Source organism: Perca flavescens, chromosome 23 (genome assembly GCF_004354835.1).
Source record: "Perca flavescens isolate YP-PL-M2 chromosome 23, PFLA_1.0, whole genome shotgun sequence".
NCBI classification, from domain to species: domain Eukaryota; kingdom Metazoa; phylum Chordata; class Actinopteri; order Perciformes; family Percidae; genus Perca; species Perca flavescens.
The window spans coordinates 1,914,849-1,930,047 of record NC_041353.1 but is presented as its reverse complement, the minus strand read 5'-3'; the positions used below and the strand labels follow the sequence as shown (position 1 = coordinate 1,930,047).

General features: G+C 41.0%; 1 protein-coding gene across 4 annotated transcripts in view; it reads right to left on the bottom strand.

Moving 5' to 3' along the window:
* The window catches only part of LOC114549989 (receptor-type tyrosine-protein phosphatase R), a 64,252-nt gene that overhangs the window by 9,509 nt on the left and 39,544 nt on the right, over nucleotides 1-15,199 (bottom strand). For all 4 annotated transcript variants that reach the window (XM_028570385.1, XM_028570384.1, XM_028570387.1 and 1 more), the window contains 7 exons: nucleotides 13,598-13,705; nucleotides 11,234-11,356; nucleotides 11,028-11,149; nucleotides 9,166-9,300; nucleotides 5,079-5,268; nucleotides 3,775-3,859; nucleotides 2,002-2,081 (listed from right to left, as the gene is read on the bottom strand). In XM_028570385.1, coding sequence (XP_028426186.1) covers nucleotides 2,002-2,081; nucleotides 3,775-3,859; nucleotides 5,079-5,268; nucleotides 9,166-9,300; nucleotides 11,028-11,149; nucleotides 11,234-11,356; nucleotides 13,598-13,705 — 843 coding nt within the window. The remainder of the gene's footprint in view (nucleotides 1-2,001; nucleotides 2,082-3,774; nucleotides 3,860-5,078; nucleotides 5,269-9,165; nucleotides 9,301-11,027; nucleotides 11,150-11,233; nucleotides 11,357-13,597; nucleotides 13,706-15,199) is intronic.

Sequence of the window (15,199 nt, the reverse complement as noted above, 5' to 3'; positions counted from 1 at the left end):
TGATTGTTTGATTGCTAACGTTAGCTCAAAACCATACACAGTATATTGGAGGCTACTTTGTGTGCGCAATTCACATCTGCACTCGACTCACATCAGGTAGTGACAGCGGAGTTAAGGGTTAAACGTTTAACTCCGCCCACATTGAGGTCTGCGGGTCTGCAGTCAGGGGCTTCTCGAGCGTGGAGCTGGGGAGGATGATGCAGCCATGCCAGTGTTGTTTATGGTTGCAATGGCGCTAAAGAGGGAGAGTTGCAGATTTTCAACCCTTCTGAAAGCGAGTCATCCAGCGGAGATTTACCGGAGGATACTGCCGCCGTTCATCTGTATGTACGGCACAACAGAAAATCTGCAAATTTTTGCTTAAGTTACCAGCTAATGCCAGCTAGCCTTGGTTGGTTGGCAAATCGCTGAACAGGACATTTTTAGGCGACCAAATGCTCCAGTTAACTTTGCTGAAGTGAAAACACTCAGTGAGAGGGTCAAAGGTTAAGATGAAAACACATAGATAATGAAAGAAATGGACACAGCGACGCCATAGACTTCAGACGGAGACCAGTGAAGGATATCAGAAGTCTCTTTCCCGGTGCTGGCTGAGCGTTACTGAGCAGCCTCCAACTGAGCTTGAAGACGTAGATGTGACGTGAGCAACGTGTCTGAAAGTGTGAAGTCTTCTGGTAGCTGTGAGAGAGAAATCTCAATCATTCCCAATCTCACAGAGACGGAGAGTGTAGGTATATGTAAGGAGATAACATAGACACAGGCTAATTACTGATCACTAACATGCTAGTTAACATTAGTAATTAAACCTAAACAGATAATGGAAGTCCAAACTGCCTGTGAGCTTCTCCTGTACTATACGGTAATTCCTCTACTGTGTGACAGTAAGTCTCGTGGTTATGACCCAATCGTTAGCCTATTGTTATAAAAGCGTCTGCTACGGAGCCATAACGTGAGCTACAAGGTAATGGAGCCTTTTATACATTGTCGTGTTTCTTTAGAAATAAACAACGGAGAAATAGAGTCTTTAAACGCTTCAGATGTAAAGTTATTCTCTGTCAAAGAGACGCCAAAATGAATGGGAGTCATTGGGATGCTAACGGGAGGTGATGGCTTGTTAACCTCAGAATCTCCCCATAGGAGGTACGCTTTCCGGATGCTCGCTTACCCCCTTGTGAAAACACGGATAACTGCCAAAAACAAGTAGAGGTCTATTTTAATGTCCCCAGTGTTAGCACAGTTAGCATCACTAAGCCTCTGTCCTGACTGACTGGTCCTAAAGCATCCCCTGCTTTATCGTCGGTTTTAAAATAAATGGGACCATCATTTACTCAATGAACATCATGCTGTGTTGAAGAATACTTGAAACTAGCAATCGAGACCATAAACCCATTATGAAAATGTTTACTGAGGAAATAAATCAAGAAGTAGGCTCATTTTCTCATAAACTTCTAAAGAAACAGACTTCTTTTTGGAGCCAGTGGAGTCGCCCCCTGCTGGAAGTCAGACAGAATGCAGCTTTAAAGAGCTTCAGCTTTGGCTTCACTTTTCAGACCTGAAATCTTCGTCCATTATTCTTTTTTTTTCTAATGAGATATTTGACAAGGTTCATACGCAATATAACCAATACTTTTCCATGACTTTTTCATGACTTTTCCATGACTTTTTGGCAAATTTCCATGACTAAGTATTCCTGAGAATGTCAGTCGACATTTGACAATAAGAATACTAATCAGTGTTAAAGTTTACCCTCAGAGGTTTAACTATAAAATGAATGATAATGTATGTGGTTCATAGTGGGACTCTTAATATCGCTCCTTGAATACAACGCTGAGGTTAAGACCACGTGAAATACATTTATTAATCACATATTATTATGCTGTGTTAAAAACAATTCCATGAACATACCTTTCCAGGCCTGGAATTTGCATTTTTCAAATTCCATAACTTTTCCAGGTTTTTTTCAAAACGTATGAACCCTGTATTTGATCAGCTTCTACCCACCCGTATGTAGTTAGCATTGATGTAGGAGCTCAGCAGGTCGTTGCAGCTTTTTGACTTCAGGATCACTCTGGAATGAGGGTCTAGGGCACACAGTGAGGAGAGGAGGTGAGGAAACGAGGGGAAGGAGGCAACGACGGAGGGAAGAAGAACAGGAAGAGAAGAAAAGACAAGAACGATTTAGATCAGGCATTTACATTTTGCAGCATTTCAATGGACAGTTTGATCAAATCTTAATGTTTCTGCTCTTAATCCGGTCAGCTTTTCCCATTTTCTTGGGATTCCATTTTGGACTTAGTCTTGATTTGGTCTTTATGCGTTTTTGGTAGGGATGCACCAAATCCAGGATTCGGCCGAATATTGGGCGGTTTTCGGTTTTCTGTCACAGCTAAAAACTTGAGTTAACTAGATGCATAATGTTGCCTATTCTTTGTTTTTTAACAATTACAATTAAATTAAATGAAAAATACACTGCTGTGGACGTTGTTTACTTCATTAATGTGTTGACTGTGTTAATGGACTGAGGATGGGAGGAGGATTCGGTATTCAGCAGAATCTTAACAAGTGGATTCGGTATTCGGCCAAACCCCAAAAATCTGGATTTGGTGCATCCCTAGTTTTTGGACTCTTGGGTTAGTCTTAATCCACTGGGTTAGTCTCAGAGAGTAAAAAGGGTTTAAGTTTAAGTCAGAAATGTCTTTGATTTGATCTTGAAACCTTTTTCGACCCAACCCTCTTCGGGTACCTGGTCTTTGGCTTTTTCATACGTCTTTCAAACTTAAGTAATGTTTTTGTGTTGTGGCCATTTGTGATTCAATCTGGACTTAATCTTGATCGGCTTTTAGACTTTAGTTTAAAAGTCTTTTCAAATTGTATTCTTATGCCCATTTTAAGCTCAGTCTTGAATCAATTCGGGTCTGCTTTTAGCTTCAGTCTTTGACTTGGTTTCAAGTCTCTTTTAGATCCGGTGTTGAATGGGTCTCGAACCTCTTTAAGACTTGGTTTTGACTTGGTCTTGATCTCCTTTAAGATTTGGGGGTTGAGCCCTTATTAAATTCAGTCCTGACTTGGTTTCGAGTCCCTCTTACACTTAAACTCAAACTGGACTCAGTCCTGGAGACAGTCTCGGACAGAGCAGTGGACACTTGAGACAAGACGACACAGAAACTTGACCACAGGAAGGAATTTGATTGAGAGCAGCTCGAGGGGAGCATTCCTTCTCTTGATTGGCAGGAAGGAAGGAAGGACCCCCCCCCAATGTTGTATTGATAATCATGCCCCCTCTCCAAAACATGAGTGCACAAACTAAAAACTATCACTGTGTGTGTGTGTGTGTGTGTGTGTGTGTGTGTACATGTTACATAATGTTTGGCTGGCTGTGTGAGAACAAACTCTCTCTGCTCTGAGGAAAATGCATTGTTCATGTTCTTGTGTGTGTGTGTGTGTGTGTGTGTGTGTGTGTGTGTGTGTGTGTGTGTGTGTGTGTGTGTGTGTGTGTGTGTGTGTGTTCAGGGAAGAGGGAGGTGCGATATTAGCTCGTCCTTGGGGTTGTTGGCCTTTGACTTAGAGCCCCTCCCATATAATAAAACAACTTCCTGGTTCAACAGGAAATGAGAGATGAGGACACACACACACACACACACACACACACACGCACACAAACACGCACACGCACACAAACACGCACACACAGACAAACACACACACATGCACACAGACAAACACACACTCGCGCGCGCACACACACACACACACACACACAGAGAGTGTACTCACTGGGCAGTATGGTCTTGTATCTGTTCTTGGTGCCGTTGTTTGGAACATCGAGCTCTTTGGGATCAATGAAATTCATGGGAATTTCCTGAGATGGAAGAAATTAATGTTAGAAATGTGGAAAAGAAATAACAGACACCTGCACGCACACACACTCCACAAACACACGCTCCACAAACACACACTCCACAAACACACATTGTCATTTTTATACCAAATACTACAACTGGAATGTCTCAATGCAGAAGGTCTGGACATTTTCTATATTGATACAGAATCCATACCCTCCATTATTCTATATCTGAGTTTGTAGGAATTTAAACATCTCTTCTGTTTTTAGCATTTAATAAAAATACGGCAAACTGAAACGCAAGACAAAGAACTTTCCAAAATAAAACACAGCCGGTAAATAACGTTTCTTTAGCAAGCGTAACAAACAGCTCAATATCACAAATATTAAATTGGCTGAGGCTCTCTATTCAGGGGAAGATAACCCCCCCCGCCCAACCCCCAAAAAAGGACAATTCCACCACAAAATGAACCTAGGGGTTAATAACACATGGGTACCGAGTCAACGTGTTTTCATGCTAATCGAATGTGACCAGTTTTAGCGCACTAATTGTCCTTTAAACAGGGAGAGATTTTGATGCCAAATTTCCAATATTGACAGTTTTCGATACCAATGCTACAGGCACAGACACGCCCCATAATCACAGCCCAATGGAGCAGCATCAGACTGCGTCAGGCTAGGTTCCAACTAGGGCTGTCATCGACTAAAGAAGTTCTTAGTCGACTAACGCTTATATGATTTAGTCAACTCATCGATTAGTTGATTTAATTGACAGAGCTGTGCTCTTTGAGAGGTGGTTAAGACTAGAAAAGCACAATATAAATGTAGTTAATTAACCATCTGTAAAACTGAGTTTCTCCACAATTAATCCTGCAAAAGCACCACTTTAAATCTTGTGTTTACCATAAATGTGCTCAGAAGTGTCTTTGAAATAAGTAATTAAGCATGAATAAGCATAAAAAATGACTAATCGACTAAAGAAATCTTAGTCGACTGAGACCAAAACTACCGATTAGTCGACTAATCGACTAAGAGATGGCAGCACTAGTTCCAACAGGTATTTTTCCAAGAAATTTGGAAATCAGGATACGAGTCAACTCACCAATGGGAAGGATTTGAACTTGCAACCTTGTGTTTTATCATTCAAGCCCCCCCCCCGCTGCCTTTCACATTTAAATAAAAAAATATTTTTTTAAAAGTGCAAACGTAAAATGAACCAAGAGACGGAACGACTTACGGCGAACTCGGCGTGCAGCTTGTGCGTGTTGACCACGATGTCGCGGAGCTGCGGGCGCGTCAGAGGCCGGCCGGCCGCCAACAGGTACTCCCTGGCCGCCGCCTCTCGGGGGGTTACCACGGCAACGCTGAGGGGCTCCACAGAGCCGAGAGCCGACATGTCCAACACCAGAGAGACGTTAGAGCCACGTCTGATGGTGGGGGGGGAAAGAATCAAAACCATCAGAATTACTGAATGTAAATTATGAAATACTAAAGTTGAAAATCTGAAACTAAGATCGTTGATTTATCATTATATCAAAATTATTGGATTTTTTTTATTTCAAATCAAAATGATGAGTCAAGGGAATTTCCTTTTTTTTTATTAAATTATTTTAATATTATATTAAATATTATATTATATTCATTTTTAAATCAAATCAAATTAAAAATAAATTAAATTTTTTTATTTTTTATTAAATTAATTCAATGATTGCATTTTATAATTAAATTAAAATTAATGGATTTTTTTATTTCAAAATTATGAGTGAAGGGAATTTCTTTTTTTTTTAAATTAAATTAATTCAATGATTGCATTTTATAGTGGATTTTATTTCATTTAAATCTAATTCAAATACATTCAATTAAGATTGAAATTAATAATACATTTTATTAAATTAACGAAATGGTTGCATTGTGTAGTGGATTTTAAAAATAAAATAAGTGTAAATAAAAAATAAATTATACTATTTTTAATTCAATAAAATTGGATTAAATCCATTAAATAGCATGTGTTTGTATAACCCTAACCCTTTTATAACGGAGAAATTGATCTCACTGAACTTTAAGGTGAATATGTAACAGTACAGGAAAAGGCAAGGTGTGCTGCGTCGGGTGTGTGTGTGTGTGTGTGTGTGTGTGTGTGTGTGTGTGTGTGTGTGTGTGTGTGTACTCTTCGTCTGGCTACGTGTCGGCCGGCTTCCTCTCCAGGATGCCGGTACTTCCTATTCGTCTGATTGCTGATTGGCTGCCATCCAGAGTGCACACACGCACACGCACACACACACACACACACACACACACACACACACACACACACACACACACACACACACACACACACACACACACACACACACAAAGAGAGCCACAGACACCAAGAAAAACATCCCGTTCTCACCCTGAGCCTTCCTTGTCTTACCTTTAAGAGTCACAGCGTGTTCTCCACACTCTATCACGCTGATGTAACCAGAACAAAACGGCCTCCGAGGTTCAAATGCCAGTCGAAAGGAAGAGTTACGGGGCAGCAGATAAAGGCTAAAGTGCTCGAACACCGAGCGTAGGCAAAGATAAAGATGTTTTCTTTGCCGTTATGAAACTACTTAAGAGGGAAAGTTAGGGAAAGAGCTGATAAAGAAACGCTCTGGCTCGTTTCAAAGGTTATGTAACCACTGTTGGTACAATGGAACGTTTACACTCATTATTCACCTGTACTGGGACTAGAAAATGACTTTTTTTTTGCTGCCTTGTTATCTTTACTAGTTCACAGGTAGCTATATACTGAGGGAAATAATTTGATTCACTTTGCTGCTCAAAGGCTACCGTCGGCAGCTACCGACAACTTTAAAAGGAACACGCCGACTTATTGGGAATTTAGCTTATTCACCGTAACCCCCAGAGTCCATACAGATCCTCCTCATCTCCGTGTGTGCTGTAATGCTGTCTGACGGCTCCAGCGGCATCAGGCCAACACAGAACCTGCAGGTGACTGGTTCCAGTAATCCTACTGCTCCCAATAAGTGACGAAATAACGCCAACATGTTCCTATTTACAGTACAGGCCAAAAGTTTGGACACACCTTCTCATTCAATGCGTTTCCTTTTTATTTTCATGACTATTTACATTGTAGATTCTCACTGAAGGCATCAAAACTATGAATGAACACATATGGAATTATGTACTTAACAAAAAAGTGTGAAATAACTGAAAACATGTCTTATATTTTAGATTCTTCAAAGTAGCCACCCTTTGCTTTTTTTGATAACTCTGCAAACCCTTGGTGTTCTCTCAATGAGCTTCATGAGGTAGTCACCTGAAATGGTTTTACCTTCACAGGTGTGCCTTGTCAGGGTTAATTAGTGGAATTATTTCCCTTATTAATAAAAAAGCAAAGGGTGACTACTTTGAGGAATCTAAAATATAAGACATGTTTTCAGTTATTTCACACTTTTTTGTTAAGTACATAATTCCATATGTGTTCATTCATAGTTTTGATGCCTTCAGTGAGAATCTACAATGTAAATAGTCATGAAAATAAAAAGGAAACGTATTGAATGAGAAGGTGTGTCCAAACTTTTGGCCTGTACTGTACATCTCATCTCTCCCCGCAACGTTAGCACGGTGGCGCCAAACAAACACACACAGACCATCAACAATGGCGAACGTTGCTTTGCTGCTGATGTTCGTGGCTTTGCAGACCTACATCGGCGTCCAAACTCGGCAGATCCAACGGATTCGCTCGGCTCGCCTTTATAGTGCAAGAAAGCAGCTTGTTTCCTCCTCTGACCACTGCTGCTGCTGTTGTTGTTTAATCGCGTCCATCGTGTTTATCCGCTAATTAAAAAATGGCGGTCACAAGTTTCTCTTCGTCTTGTTGGTCACGGTAACCCCCGCTCCAAGCCGATGACGTAAGCGGTTCTTACTTCTGGCCCGGTGATGATTTGGTGCTACTTAAGAACCACTTTTACTGGTTCGGAGCTGGTGCTTTGGTGGTCGAAAAACAAACAAACCGATTTGAAACTATAGGCTCTGGCTCCGAACCAGCACCAGCTCTGCCTTGGTGGAAAAGGGGTACCAGAGATTGTAATGGGAAAATTACATTTAAGCACAATTCCTTATATTTTTATGTTTAATTCGTACTTTACTTCTCTCACAAATGCTGAAAGAGTTTATCTCATTTTCCACATGTAGATTTTGATTCTAACTTTGTGAGACATCCAGTCTGGAACATTATGTGAGCACTGTTAGCCTGAACCGATAAAGGTACAAGGTCACCCCAAAACTATCTCATGTTTTCCCATGCCAGTTAAGATGTAACTGGGGGGTGAAAGTCATACAGGGAGGAGGAGGTGAGATGACTCCGAGATATCTCTTGCATTTCTCTGATTGTCTTCATGTGTATCAGATTGCCTGTCAAAACTGTAGCGTCATACTAAGCCAAGTGTGTGTGTGCTGTCACTCTGAAGATGCATATAAGCCTGGTGTTTCTGTTCACTCATTGGAGGAACTGACTCCACACTGGGCTGCGGCCTTTTGTGAAATCATGTTGCTCCTTTATTTGCAAATATATATATATGTTTTTAATAAAATACAAAAACCCAACTTGGTTTTAGTCTCAGTCTGTCTTATTTGTTTCAATTTACTAAACTCTGAAAACTCTTCCCCCCTGCTGCAAAGGAAACTTCCACTACAAGATCATCTCCCATTCCCTTTAAAAGCCAGACGCATTTGGACCTTGGAGCATTGCGGTTATGATGGAGGATTTGCACCGTAATATTTGTATTTGTAATCTAATCTAATCTAATGGTTTAGGTGTAATCTGAAGAACATTAGAGTTCACATGGTTTCTTGGAGCAGCTCTAATGTAAATGAAATGTTCCTGTTTATAGAGGAGAACGGCTTCACTCTCAAAAAGTAAGTCCTTGAGTGCTGCTGTTTTTGAACTATAAAGATGAGGACACACACACATATACACACACACACACACACACACACACACACACACACACACACACACACACAGCCTGTCTATAAAAAGGCCCTGAAAACTCACCTCATTGAGCTTCTTTGTGATCGGCTATTCTGCTCTATGAAGCGACTTTGAGTACCTAAAGCACTATATAAATTGAATGCATTATGATTATTATAATTATTATTATTATTTTGTGGCAGTCTGGAAATCTATTGTTCCTAACTCAACCACGTAAAGCTTTTTGAACTCTGTCTGTAAGTTCTGTGTAAATAAAGTTTTCATTATTGTTGTTATAATAAAGTTAATTTTGTGTCCAGAGTGAGAGTGATATGCAGAGGGGGCGGGGTCTTCTTCTTACCTTTCCTGCAATCCTGCAGCAGGTTTCATCCTGAAGGGGGAGGGGCAGGGCTTTAGCTCGTTATTGGCTGTCACCGGGGCAACGCTGGCCAAGAGGGCGTGGTCGTTGCTGCTGACGACGGGGGCAGGGGCGGAGCTAGGAAGAGAAAGAGTCGCACATGCTCAGATTTAAACTGTTTACGGCATAACGTGTCTTACTGAAATTTGTGAAACCCATAAAATAATAAACGTTTTAGCTATCTATGATTGTTTGATTGCTAACGTTAGCTCAAAACGCCATTCAAGTGACAGCCTTCGTTGTAGGTCCATTTTTACTGTAGTGACATTACATAAGTCTCTCGTTAGCATCTTGTAGGCTACTTGTCGAAAAGTGACACATGCGCGACTCACATCTGCTCTCAACTCACATCGGGCAGTGACAAGGAGATTTACTTTAAAGGTCCCATGGCATAAAAAATTTCACTTAACATTAATATGAGTTCCCCCAGCCTGCCTATGGTCCCCCAGTGGCTAGAAATGGTGATAGGTGTAAACAGAGCCCTGGGTATCCTGCTCTGCCTTTGAGAAAATGAAAGCTCAGATGGACCAATCAGGAAGCTTCTCTTATGAGGTCATAAGGAGCAAGGTTACCTCCCCTTTCTCTGCTTTGCCCTCCCAGAGAATTTGGCCCCCCATGAGAGAGAGAGAGACATCATGGCTTTCAAACGAGCAAAGTGGCAGTTGGTCAAGACCACACCCCCACCCTCCACCTTGCCCCCCCTCCTAAGGAAAGCTCATTGTGGGACTGGCTCTAGTGGCTGAATTTTGGGAAAGAGACTTCAGATACAGTATTAGGGGACCACTAAGGTCTATATAAAAGAGGCTTCAGATACAGTATTAGGGGACCACTAAGGTCTATATAAAAGAGACTTCAGATACAGTATTAGAGGACCACTAAGGTCTATATAAAAGAGACTTCAGATACAGTATTAGGGGACCACTAAGGTCTATATAAAAGAGACTTCAGATACAGTATTAGGGGACCACTAAGGTCTATATAAAAGAGGCTTCAGATACAGTATTAGGGGACCACTAAGGTCTATAAAAGAGACTTCAGATACAGTATTAGGGGACCACTAAGGTCTATATAAAAGAGACTTCAGATACAGTATTAGGGGACCACTAAGGTCTATATAAAAGAGACTTCAGATACAGTATTAGGGGACCACTAAGGTCTATATAAAAGAGACTTCAGATACAGTATTAGGGGACCACTAAAGTCTATATAAAAGAGACTTCAGATACAGTATTAGGGGACCACTAAGGTCTATATAAAAGAGACTTCAGATACAGTATTAGGGGACCACTAAGGTCTATATAAAAGAGACTTCAGATACAGTATTAGGGGACCACTAAGGTCTATATAAAAGAGACTTCAGATACAGTATTAGGGGACAACTAAGGTCTATATAAAAGAGACTTCAGATACAGTATTAGGGGACCACTAAGGTCTATATAAAAGAGACTTCAGATACAGTATTAGGGGACCACTAAGGTCTATATAAAAGAGACTTCAGATACAGTATTAGGGGACCACTAAGGTCTATACAAAAGAGACTTCAGATACAGTATTAGGGGACCACTAAGGTCTATATAAAAGAGACTTCAGATACAGTATTAGGGGACCACTAAGGTCTATATAAAAGCATCCAAAGAGCACCATGTCATGGGACCTTTAATGTATTCAAATTGAGGAACTTTATACGTTGTATACAGAGGTGTATAAAATATCTGACTTAGGTAAATATACTATTACTTTGATGATCTTTTACTTAAGTACAACGTAGCTCATTTTAAATGTACGTTGACGTTGTGTTGACTTACCTGGGCAGAGGGACGACAGGAGGAGCCAGGCGACGGCCGGCTACGATTGGCTGCTGCTGGCGAATGGGCGTGGCTACAGTTGGAGGGAGCTCAGCTTGGACCATGCTTCCTGACGTCACAAACTGGAGAACAAGAAGAGACTGAGTCATAAAGATGCTTTACACGTGAGCTCACAAACAAAGTTTTTTGGCGGTCTGGTGTTGGACCTTGGCGCCCTTTGACCATTGGGCGGAGTCCGATTGGACGGTCGGGGTCAGGTGGCGAACAGGGGGCGGGGCCTTTAGCTGTCTGTCTAAAACCTGGACCTTCTCCTTCAGTCGGTACAAAACCTGCAGATCAGACCGGAGATAAGAAATTATGACATCCAGTTAGCGTGAGTACTGTAAAAAAAAAAATCACAATACTTTAAAAGGAAGCAAGTGAAGACACCTAAATTTCTAGAGCTGCCACCTCTTAGTTGATTAGTCGACTAATCGGTAGTTTTGGTCTTAGTGGACTAAGATTTCTTTAGTCGATTAGTCATTTTTTATGCTTATTCATGCTTAATTACTTATTTCCAAGAAACTTGTGAGCACATTTCTGGTAAACACAAGATTTAAAGTGGTGCTTTTGCAGGATTAATTGTGGAGAAACTCAGTTTTACAGATGGTTAATTAACTACATTTATATTGTGCTTTTCTAGTCTTAACCACCTCTCAAAGAGCACAGCTCTGTCAATTAAATCAACTAATCGATTAGTCGACTAAATCATATAAGTGTTAGTCGACTAAGAACTTCTTTAGTCGAGGACGCCCCCTAAATTACAAATATTATGCCGAGATGATCGAATAAAATTTTTTGAAAACGCACATTTCGAGCTGCTTCCTTGATATGATTACAGGATAAATTGTAAGTGGGGAATAAAACTGTAGAGAAAAGGATCAAAATATGTCATTATTTAGATTTATTATGTCGTAAATAGTTCTATTATTCCATGCAGGTCTGACAGAAGGAGGGAGCTGCTGCACAGACTCTGGTTTCTCTGTGCAGCAGCTCCCTCCTGTGGATCAAATGTCACAATGCAACACTGCTTATATTAGTATTACACAGTACACTGCATTATCAATTTACATTAAAATACCTTCTATTAATGAAATTACTCATTACTATTGTATGTTTTTAAATTGTATTTGTAGACCATATACATCCACATAAAAAGGGCTTTACATTTTTGTATGTAGGACTTGAATTCTTACTCTTTTTAGAAATACTTTTGTGTGTTTGTGTGCGTGTGCGCATGTGTGTTTGTGCGTTTACATGTGTTTTGTCTGAAGACCACAAATTGGATAACAGCGTTGATCAGAGCAGCCGGTTTAGAAACGTGTGTGTGTGTGTGCGTGTGTGTGTGTGCATGTGTGTGTGTGTGTGTGCATGTGTGTGTGTGTTTTGTCTGAAGGCCCCGAATTGGTTAACGGCGTTGATCAGAGCAGTCGGTTTAGAAACGTGTTGAATGAGGTCAGCGATTGTGCTGATCTGTGCGTGCATTGAACTTCCATCTCTGTGAGGACCAATCAGAGTTGACCACCTTGACAGGGAGACATTGTGGCTTCCACAGCGTTAGCATCTTTAGGGTTAAGCTTTGGCTTGTTCAGTGAGGCTCCCCACAAGGAGTTGTTTTATAATGTGTATATTTTAGTGTGAGAGTTTTCGTAGTATGTGTATGTCCTTTTTAAACGTTAAGGTAAAGTGTTTTTCAGTGTTAAATAAAGCGCTTTACAAATAAAATGCATTATTATTATTATTATTATTATTATCCATCCATCCATCCATCCATCCATCGTAGTGTCATAGTGTGTGTGTCTGTGTGTGTGTCTCTGTGTGTCTGTGTGTGTCTCTCTGTGTCCGTGTGTGTGTGTGTCTGTGTGTAGATGTGTGTGTGTGTCTCTCTGTATCTGTGTGTGTGTCTCTCTCTGTGTGTGTGCATGTGTGTCACTGTGTCTGTCTGTGTGTGTTTGTGTGTGTCTGTGTGTGTGTGTGTGTGTGTGTGTGTGTGTGTGTGTGTGTGTGTGTCTGTGTGTGTGTGTGTGTGTGTGTGTGTGTGTCTACGTATGTGTGTGTGTCTCGCTGTGTCTGTGTGTGTCTGTGTGTGTCTCTCTGTATCTGTGTGTGTGTCTCTCTCTGTGTGTGTGCATGTGTGTCGCTGTGTCTGTCTGTGTGTGTTTGTGTGTGTCTCTGTGTGTGTGTGTGTGTGTGTGTGTGTGTGTGTGTGTGTGTGTGTGTGTGTGTGTGTGTGTGTGTGTGTGTGTGTGTGTTTGTGTGTGTGTGTGTGTGTGTGTGTGTGTGTCTGTCTGTGTCTGTGTCTGTGTGTGTGTGTGTGTGTCTGTGTGTGTGTGTGTCTGTCTGTCGGTCTGTGTGTGTCTGTGTCTGTGTGTGTGTGTGTGTGTGTGTGTGTGTGTGTGTGTGTGTGTGTGTGTGTGTGTGTGTCTACGTATGTGTGTGTCTCTCTGTGTCTGTGTATGTGGGTGTCTCTCTGTGTCTGTGTGTGTGTGTGTGTGTGTGTGTGTGTGTGTGTGTGTGTGTGTGTGGTTTACCATCAAGCAGGTGATGACGATGACGAAGATGGTGAAGAAGAGGACGATGGCGTAAAACCCCTCCCTGCTCCACACGTGATCCCTCTGCTCGCCCTGCAGGACGTTCTTCTACAGGAAACAGAGAGAGAAGGACTTTCAAAATAAAGTTAATCGTGATGGTGTAGCAGCAGAGAGAGGCAAAGTCCCTCCCCTTCCTTTTGACAACTATGGGGCATTATAAATATGAACGGTAGTTAAGGCTGTGCAATTAATCAAAATTTAATCGTGATTATGATTTCGGGTCCCAACGATCACAAAAACTGAATAATCGAGAAAAAACTATTATTAAGCTCATTACGTTTTGTAAGTAAACTCTTATTTTCTCTCGTGTTCTGAATGAAAAAATAAAGTTTAAATAGGCAAATTTCACAGTTGTATGTGTTTTTTTATTGGTGATTTTACTTTTTCACACTGTTTTAAGTTTTAAGTTTAATAATTGCAACATCTTTCCAGAAGTCAACGAGCAATCGTGTTAAATTATCGTGATTTCAATATTGACCGAAATAATCGTGATTATATTTTATTCCATAATCGAGCGGCCCTAACGGTAGTCGTAAACAAATTCAACCCAAGCGCTCTTTGGTGACGTGGTTGATTACGTTACTGTTGATCATCTGTCCATCATAGTATATAAAGCCCGCCCCCCTGACAATCTGATTGGTCCAAACAGCTCTGGTTGGAGCATAGTTGCTCCACAACGGATCAAGTCCAGACCGAACTTCCCGACCTCAGATGTTGTGGGCGGGGCTAAGTTCGACTGGTGTCCAAGCTAGGGGATGACAGAAAAGTCTGCTGGTCGGAATCGAACCCGGGCAGCTGCAAAGGACTCAGCCTACATCAAATCGCTCTGAAAGTGATCCCAAAGATATCGTTCTCCACTGTCGTTGTCGTTATAGTTGTGGTGTGGACTCCGCCATGCACTAGAGATAGTTACTTCAGTTAACTCTATCTAAGTCCAAGCAAGTAGATATACATTTGTCAGATTATTTTAACTATTTTAATGGATAAGGTTAGTGATATTCCTTTTCTACTAGTCAACAAATCCCATAAAAAGACCAAAACTAACAATGCATATGTCCGTCTTTCAGTACTGTCCTACTTCCCTACCCTGTATATGGCAAAAAGCCCCAAGCACTTTGGTTCTTACCTTTAAAAACACAAATATATACTTCTATTTTAAGAAAAAAAAAATTCTAAAACAGCTGGGTTTTAAAGTGGCCATATTATGCTCATGTTCAGGTTCATAATTGTATTTTAAGATTGTACCAGAATAGGTTTACATGGTTTACTTTTCAAAAAACACCATATTTTGTTGTACTGCACATTGCTGCAGCTCCTCTTTTCACCCTGTGTTCAGGTCTCGGTTTTAGCTACAGAGTGAGACATCTCACTTCTGTAACATCTTTGTTGGGAGTCGCATATGCTCAGTACCTAGGTAAGATCACATAATCTAGCTAGCTGTTTCTCCAACTTCAGTCAGTAACAAGGCAGGATAAGCCGGGAGACTTCTTCTAAACGAGGACTCACTTCTAACTTTGCGTGGAATACCTGCAGAACAGGGAC